This window comes from Pelobates fuscus, chromosome 4, assembly GCF_036172605.1.
Source record: "Pelobates fuscus isolate aPelFus1 chromosome 4, aPelFus1.pri, whole genome shotgun sequence".
Lineage (NCBI taxonomy): Eukaryota > Metazoa > Chordata > Amphibia > Anura > Pelobatidae > Pelobates > Pelobates fuscus.
In genome coordinates, this window is record NC_086320.1 from 263,924,912 (window position 1) to 263,934,605 (window position 9,694).

Genomic DNA, 9,694 nt, shown 5'->3' on the forward strand with positions numbered 1-9,694 from the left:
AAATATCCTGTTTATCCTAAACAAAAGAAAAGAAAGCAAAATATTTTAATATAAAAAGTCAGTCCTTCATATAAATCACAGTGAAATTAGATATTCCTAGATTTATTCTAGTGCTATTGCTTTCATAAAGATTTACTAAATGGTTAATGATAACATGCAGACTATTATCTGTGCTCAAGTCCTATTTCGTAGAATATGTCATGATTTGGTGCCCTATGGTTACATACTCACCTCCCTCCCCCTAAAAAAAACAATGGCCAACCTCACTACGTTTTACCAAATTCAAATGGTTACTGCTAACTGCTGAGGATACATTGGGAATCATTGTTCAATACACTTTCATCACTAGGCCTTCCTTTACATAGCTCCAGACATAACTCAAACTAACCAATAACTTTCTTTCAAACAAGGAAATCTTACATTGACTATATCCATAATATAGAAAAAGAAAAAAAAAACACCACTGCAAGCACTCAAAATCCACAGGAGGTTTAATCACCACAAAACAAAAAGTAACAAACAGGGGGAAAGGGATCAATAAACACCTAACATGAGTAGTTCAACTATGTACTATAAAGAATTCAAACAACTGCTAGTCCTACATCTGATTAAATTGTTCAATGTTTTTCTATATAACACATTAAACACTATTATTTAAGAGAGAAAGTGTATGATTACTCATTTTAAAGAATGGGGGGGGGGGGGGGGGGGAGGAGCAGTGGGGAGCAGGAAGACTGAGCCCTAGAGAAGATCCCCACTGGACCCCAGGGAGAGGTCCCACACCAGCTCCCAAAAGTAGGGAGGAATAAAGAAAATGGTGTTAGTATGCGCAGGAATGTGGAAATGTGTGTGTGTGTCTGTCTGTCAGTGAGTGTGCTTGGAAGAAGAGAGTAGCTGACATTTCCAGCATACATACAGACATTAAATAAATGTCTAGTGGATTCTGGCATAGAAATGTGTTGCTCTACATTCCTGGTATATAAATGTGGACGAGGAAGACTTCATAGGCTACATTTTATTTTGCAAAGTAAATAAAGGTAAACATTTATACACACAATGTTTTTTATTCTATGAAATATTTATATTGCTTTGGAGGGAGAAAAAAGTGCTAAATATAAATTATTGGAAATTCAGACACTTCAGAGTGTTAAATCAAGAATGTAACTGTTTTTATATTTTTTGCAGGCTGAAGCACTACATGATTTTGAAGCAGCAAACGAGGATGAGTTAAATTTAAAGAGAGGTGAAATTGTTCTGGTTGTAAGTTCAATAACAACTGCAGATCAGGTAATGCAACCATCTCCTTGTACAATAATCTGTATTGATTATATCCCAAAGCACATCAGTTTCTATTTATGACAGAAACTGCTAGTGAGGCCATAATTTAAGATTAAAGAGGGGAAAATAATATATAACAGGGCTATTTACATTTATCAGCTACAACATTAAAACCATTGACAGGTGAAGTGAATAAAGTCAGTTTTGTCATTCATGTGTTGGAAGCAGGAAAAATGGGCAAGCGAAAAGATCTGAGTGACTGACAAGGACCAAATAGTTATGGCTAGATGACTGGGTCAGAACATCTAAAAAAACGTCAGGTCTTTTTGGATGTTCTCGGTATGCAATGCTTAGTACCTACCAAAAGTGGTGCAAGGAAGGACAAACCGTGAACCTGAGTCAGGTTAATTGAAGCCCAAGGTTCGTGCAGGTTGGGAGCAAAGGCTAGTGCATCTGGTCTGATCACACAAAAGAGCTAATATAACTCAAATTGATTTAAACCTTAATGCTGGTCGTGCATCAGTTTGTTGTGTATGGGGCTGCTTAGGTGCAGAGCGGCCAGCTTGCCGATGAGGACCACTGTCCACCACCAAAAGTGTTCGAGAGAGGTGAGCATCAGAATTGAACTATCGAGAAATGGAAGAAGGTTGCCTGGTCTGATGAATCACATTTTCTGTTAGATATGATGCATGGCCTGGTACATGTTCATTGCTTACCTGGGGATGAGATGAGCAGGATGCACTATAAGAAAAAACCAGGCTAGTGGATTCAGTGTTATGGTCTAGGCAATGTTCTTCTGGGAAACCTTGGGTTCCGGCATTAATGTGGATGTTACTTTGACATGTACCACCTACTTGGATATTATTGCAGACCACACACACCGCCTCATGCAAATGGTGTTCCCTGATGGCAGTGGCCTCTTTTAGCAGGATAATGCAACCTGACACAAAAATTGCTCAGGAATGGTTTGAGGAACATGATAAAGAGTTCAAGGTGTTGCCTTTGCCTCCAAATTCCCCAGATGTAAATCCGATTGTGCATCTGTGGAATGTGCAGGAACAACAAATCAGATTTGTGAAAGCCCCACCTCGCAACTTGCAGGACGTAAAGGATCTGCTGCTAATGTCTTGGTGCCAGATACCACAGGACACATTCAGCAGTCTTGTGAAGCCCATGCATGGACACATCAGCATCAGGGGGGCTACATTATATTAGGCAGGTGTTTTAATGTTGTGGCTGATCAGTGTATTAAATAAACTGTAGCAGACAAGATTATAATCAAAGTAAAGTAATCACCCAAAACATTCCATAGTTGTTCATGGTGATCAAGTTTTACAAGTTTAAACCACAGTTGCTCAATATTAAAAGAAATACAAAATTAATAATGTGGTGATAAATAAAACTTTTAATAATATATTTCAAATAGGATCTTAAAAACATAGCATTAGCTAAGTTCTAACAAAAATATTTAAACTGTAATCGCTGGCGTAATTTAACCACAACGTAAATATAAAAGATGTGCTAGATGTGTAAAAATCGATCGTTACTAATCTAGAAACTTCTAGAGTACATGACAGCAGAGATGGATCAACAATTTTTTAACAGTTTGGCTTATAATTCGAGAAAAAAAGAAAAGATACACATAAATAAATATATTATTGCTGAAGAAATTGTGATTTGAAACCAGTTCATAATAAAATAACAATAAAAAACAGTCAATAGTCCATAGACATTTATTCAATTAAATAAAGCCAATTTCCTCCTTTTCCCGGAAAACCACACACAACCAAAGCTAATTTATGGTCCACTAGGGGTCACCATGGTCCATGCTGATTGATAATAGTAGTCATTCACCTAGTGGCATACGTCAAAAACAAAACAGAGGGTGTGCAGTAATATAAACTATATAATATAGGTCTCATGTATCCCCAAAACTGCAGCTTGCTAAATCAAATAAATTTAATAAGATAAAGGTTGAACAGACTGTTCCCAAGTATTGCTAGTCTCAGAAGGTAACTGCCAAGTCCCTACTTATTTGCCAGCCTGTCAACCTTATCTAATCATAAATGACAAATGAAATCACAAAGATAAATAGCTGAATGAATCGTCACTCAAGTACGCTATATAGTTACATAGCTGAAAAGAGACTTGCGTCCATCAAGTTCAGCCTTCCTCACATTTGTTTTTTTGCTGTTGATCCAAAAGAAGGCAACGTGAAGGCAAAGTGATAGCAATCAACACGCATTTCACCCGTGGCATTGGAATCATCAGGAATGCACTCAAATACTTTTGTCAGAATTTAACTTGTGATGTGTTTTTAAGACGCTTTTTTAAATTTGATTTTTAAAACATAAGTTCTATTTATCACCACATTATTCATTTTGTGTTTCAATTCTCCAAGAAAGCTAAAACCCCTCACTCTTGTGGTAGACCAACAGAGTCTCTTAGGAATGAATGGAAGACTCATTAATTAAAAAAAAGCTAAAGTCAAGTCAGTGAATGTTTCCCAGCTCTTCAATTTAAAAATGCTCTCTTTGTGGTGGTTAACATATCTGTGTATGCAATGTCACATTCTTTCTTTTTTATGTAACATGTTGCACTGTCGGAATAAAGCAAAGCTTTGGGGACAATATACATTTCATAATTGTGATGCTGTTGTAAAGACCGAAAGAAATAACAGCACACATACAAAAAACAATAATACAGTTGCAAATATAACAAGGCTACTTATAATTGCACCATAAAAAAATTTAGATAGGAATTTAGTCACACCATATGGCCATATTGTATTTAAAGGAATAGTCTGGCTCTTATCCAGAACACTTTACATAGCTTCACAAACTATACAATTAATAAAAAAAAGAAAAACAAACATATTTTAATGCATTTTAACAAGGTAAAATAAACATGCAATATGTTTTTAAAATATCTAATCCTAAGTAAACCATACCTTGTAATGGCTGCACAATTTAGTTTGGGCAGCTATGGTAAAACGCCTCCTTTTCCTCTACCGTATAAACGTCATTGTTTATGCTTGGCAGTAGCCAATCAAATGCTTATCAGAGGGAAGAATTGTGGACACAGTGTATATGCACAGATATTTCCCCAATCAAGCTAATGCTTCTCTATGGGAAGAAATGTAAACATATCCAGTGTTAAAAAACAAAACAAAAAAAAAAACACAAAGGGTTAAAAAACATTTTACCACTTACCTGACTTCAGAACCAAGGGCTCTGGTGCTCGGTAGGGCTCCATCTCCTCTAAAGTCAGCGATTAGGTCTTTCCTATAGGAAAACATTAAATCAATGCTTCCTATGGGGATTTAGGAAGTGCGAGGACGTCCAGCATCATTTCATGGAGTTAAACTGTATTTCTGACCCTATGGTGTTAGAACCACCTGTGACGGGTCACCTCTGTCCCTGGAATTGTAATCCCTTTGTTTCATTCGCCTATGGGTTTGAGATATTTCATTCACCTTAGTTTTTGTATTCTATTCCATTCCCCTACCGAATGAACTACCGAACAACTGGACCACCCGTATGAGGAGTGTGCCACTCATTAACCCCTGTCACTTCATTAACACTCCTAAACTGCAAGCGTTCTAAGCAGTCGGCTGGGTGGTCGCTGTTCGACATGCGAACACATGGTGGCAGCCATCTTTAGCCACGAACACAAACAGCGGTGATGAGTGCATGGAAACCCAAATCGGACACTCAATGGCGCGAACACAGCTCGAACATCCCTTTCATCGACGTTCGGCTAAACGGATGGGAACTGGACAGTGTTCGGTGGGAGCAAGCTCCCAAACCAGTCATAGACTGAACCTACCCACAAACAGTTCCGTTCGGTATTTGTGACTATATTGGGTATTCCAGAAAGAAACAAACTGCACAGCCTGAATTCATGGAACTCTTTTGGGCAAGAGCCTTGTGTGCGGTCGGTTAAAATATCACTTCCATGGAAATCCCGTACACCTGAACCGATCTGGGTGATTTTTGGATATGTTGGTCACCCAGATCGGGGTTATCAGGGAATGTAACTTTTGTGGTGTTTCCATGGGTTTTAGGGGTACCTTTGGGGTACTGCTAAAAGGTGTGTTTTTGTGCCTGGAGATAATTAAGTTAGCACAGTTCCTGATCCAATTATCTCACAGGCACAGTGAGGGATTGTCTCATTTTGTATATTTCCCCATATTTTTCCTAGGCCCACATCTAAATTATCTTTTATGAAATCATGGGAAAGAGATTTGGGAGTTCAATATGAACTGGAGGATTGGATAAATTTTATTCTCACCCTGAGAGGTATCACGCAGTGTGCTAGTCATCATGAGAATCATTTAAACATTCTCTATCCTTGGTACCTGGCTCCATCATGCCTTCATAAAATAAATCCTAAAGTCTCAGACAGATGTTGGAAGGAGTGTGATGAGATGGGTACCATGTCACACATTTGGTGGTATTGCCTAAACTCGCTATATTCTGGAGTGATATTCATAAACTAAGATTGTTGATCCAAATATTTCCATCTTTACATCAGAACAGGCTCTTTAGATTCTGTTAAATTTATATTAACAGAATCTGTTAATAAAGTAGACAGAGTAATCATAGGACATATTCTTATAGCCGCCACATCCTACCCACCCAAATATTGGAAATCCCTTGCTATACCCTCTATAGTTGATGTACTAAAGTTAGTATTAGAAAACAAATTGCATGAGATGGCTATAAAGACAGCCATCATTATTATGGGATCAGCTTTATTATGTCTGGACTGAGGTTAAAAATTCTTATCATTTATAATTCAAGATTTTCAAACTGTAAATTATTAGTAGTACAACCCTGTTTTATTCATTTTACATAGATATATTATAATTATTGTATTATCATTGATAAATATAGACATATCGATATTGCACAATAATATTGTAAATTCGGATGGATACTTCCCCAAGTTTCCCCGTCCCAATTTGTTATTGTTCATTTAATTGTAATTTTTATTTTATTATATTATTAAATACCTAATAAAAACTATTTGAAAAGAATACTTGTCTTATTAGACTAATACTTTCCTATGGAAGCTCTGACTTCCACTTGAACGTTCAAGCAATATAGGGATATAATTTTTAACAATAATGAGTGCCGGATGTCTCTTTTTTGATATTTATCTGGGAAGGTGGAGCTGGAGTGATTGCACCCTTAAGAAAAATAAAAGTGAGTGTTCTCACTCTCATTATTATGAAATGTTCAAGCAAAAAGAACCTGGGAGCATTCCTATATTCATTTATAAACGTGCTGATTTCTCGTGAAATCTGTACATTTTGACCTTAGACAAGAAGAGCATGCAGCTTCCGTCCCTAAAGTATTTCACTAATCTTACCACTAAACGAAGACACAACTTAGGTAAATTCAATTAGTTAATGCCAATATGCAACAAAATAAAATCCATGGAGAATTAATTAAGTTAGAGATGAGTCTCTCCTGCTTATGGCTTGATAAAGGGAAGTTCTCCTGGAATACTTGACATTGCATTTATCAACATTGCTTCATCAAAAATGTATAGCTAATCTCAGGATTCATAGTTTATTTAAAGGTACACTGTGGCTTTAAGAATACAAATCTGTATTTCTAGCACTGTAGTATTCCTGTCCCTACTTGTAGGCAGGTCCTGCCTCCTGATGCAAAAAAATAAATTACAAAAATAAAGTTGTATTTACCTTGATCCATACTGCAAGCCACTAGAGGAGGACTTAACCCTGGAATGCAAACATTGCAGTTTCTCAAAAACTGCAATGTTTTACATCGCAGAATTAAGGGACAGCAACACTGCACCCAGACTACTTCAGTGAGATGGATGTTAATCCTGCCTTCTCCTCCTTGTTCTCTATAAGCTGTTTCATTATATAAAGTATATATGTTTTTAGTATTCTTATAGATCAGGAGAAATTATGTTTTGTTTTTTTTTATGGTGAAGAAATCACAGTAAAGAGATGCTGTGAAACGCAACTTATTGTAGATTCATTTTAATAGATTGTGTTTTAATACATGGTTATTTAGTAAATGCTTATATCATAATTCTTAGTTTGTGACTATTTCTACGTTTTTCTTTACAGGAGGCTGGTTGGCTGATTGGCATTCGAGAATCTGATTGGCAGCAGCACAAGGACTTGGATGGTTACAAAGGGTTATTTCCAGAGAACTTTACTCGTAGTTTAGAGTAATTTATTTCTTTTTATAATTCTAAGAGTGGAAAGTGCTGTTGGATGTCCAACAATTGTTTTTTTTTGGACCTTCTAAGAAGACAGGAACCTTGTAGGCTACATTGTTAACTGTCATCTAGATTGGGGCCTGTACCAGATGAAATTTGGTTAATTATATCAAACAAAATAAGCATGAATGCAAGAGTAAGCTATAAGCTATATCCTACTGAGTTGTAAATGGAAAAAAAAAGTCCTTATTTGTTCACATGTACGCAGCCACCGTTTTGTTTGTGCTTTGTCAATACTACAGTAAGGTTAAACATTCTTATAAGATCCTTATGAAGACATCAGTCCCACTTATTCAGTACAAATGAATATAATTATGTTAATAACTTAATTGCTTTCTAAATTATTTAAGAATCAATTGACATAACCAAACATTTAAAAAGAGTGGATAACAGCATAAATACCTTCATTCCCTTTCAAACAAGGCAATACATATAATACATACAAAAAAAAAAAGAACATATTATAGGACTCAATCAGCAGGAATCTTTTAGATCTTCATTACATTACAGAAAGTGATATAGGTCAGTTGGTTAAAACACCAGATTTACAAAATGTTAAACCATAAAGGCTTTAGTACCCTCATCTGCCTCAGATTGATACAATTGTAGTATTGATTTGGGTAAAACATTATCTATACCACAGGATATACTTGGTATAAATGGTAGAACATTTAATATAATTCTTCCAACTGAAATATTTGTTTATTGCATAATATCTCTTATAGCATGTGCGCCTTTTCAGTTAAATGCTTCCAGAAAGCAGAATGAGTAGTTATTTATTTTATTAGAAATGTTGAATCAAAAATTTAGTCACGTACATACATACTGAAAGAGGAACAGGTTAAAAGAACGCTGGTAACGCTGTTCTGTTTTACTTCAGGGAGACCTAATATGCAAATAAAGCACACAATAGAGCTCACATGTACTTGTTATATTCCAGTTAATTACTTAAAATCCAGTTAATTTGTTTATGAAGTCAGACTAACGAGATCATAGAGGAAGGCAGGGCTACTAAAATGTATTCATATTATGTCTACACTTTTAGGCTACTCCTGCTCAGGACTTATTGACGCTCACATTAATACACCACTGTGTAATATTATTGTAACTGCTTAAGTGGGATTGAAGCTTTATTGTTTTCAGCATATGAATCTGAATTTATGTGCACTAAGTCTATATTGTGTTGAGGTACTGCACTGCAGAAGATTTCAAGAGTAACTTTTTAATAACTAAAGCAGAATCTGAACAAAAACTATACAGTTTTATGTATCAATATTGAGGAATTGCTGCATTTTTTTCAGTGTTCATTTACAGACATATGTAACCCAGTATGTATCAAGTATGTTGTCTTTTATTGTAGATTCTTGAGTAAGTAGTACCATTAAAAAGTGCTTTGCTTTTTCTCATTTTGGCATTGAATGTATAGTATAGTGCTAAACAGCACTACTAGCTTTCCTTGCCAAAATATTTTTGGGGTATTTGTTCATAAATAACGTGACATTTTCTTTTTAGTAATGATGAACAGTGAAACCAGAATATATGAACACCTGACAGTTCTTTTCAATTATATAATATTAGCATCCTTTATCTTTGAGAAGAGCTTATATTTCACATGCACATAGCACTACTCAGATAATTTGAAATATAAACTGTTATCTATATGAATACAACATCCGTATCTACAATGTTTTTTTTCAATGTTGTGTCATCCCTAATAAAAATTTTGTTGAGTCACAGAGGATGTTTAATTTGAAAGTTTCAAATGCTTTCACATACAGTTTTGGAAAGAAAAAAAGAGATCCACATGGTTAATCACTAAAGTAAGAATTGTCTGGAGTTAAAAATGAATTCACAGAAAATGTCATAATTTAGACCAAAACAGCTGAACTCGAAGAGAGAAACTTTTAGAATGTTTTATCATCAGTTTAGCTATTTTGGCCTTACATTTGAAACGCACTTTGAGTTCTTGACAACTCTCACATTAGTAAATATTCTATACTTCATTCCCACTAACCAGTACATAAAAACATAGAGACACACATCCCTTAGAATTTGAAGTAGTATGCTACTAGCCAGGCCTTGTTAAAAATTAAAAATTTCTGCAAGTCATCGCATTCTCACCAGTGCTAAATTTTCCCTCGCCAATGTCTAG

The 9,694-nt window shown here is 35.6% G+C and overlaps 1 protein-coding gene across 2 annotated transcripts in view; it reads left to right on the forward strand.

The window, feature by feature from the left end:
• Positions 1 to 9,278, forward strand: part of AMPH (amphiphysin) — a 207,156-nt gene extending 197,878 nt beyond the window's left edge. For both annotated transcript variants that reach the window (XM_063452081.1, XM_063452082.1), the window contains 2 exons: positions 1,186 to 1,287; positions 7,388 to 9,278. In XM_063452081.1, coding sequence (XP_063308151.1) covers positions 1,186 to 1,287; positions 7,388 to 7,495 — 210 coding nt within the window. In that variant the 3' untranslated portion in view covers positions 7,496 to 9,278. The remainder of the gene's footprint in view (positions 1 to 1,185; positions 1,288 to 7,387) is intronic.
• The last annotated feature ends 416 nt before the right edge of the window (positions 9,279 to 9,694 follow it).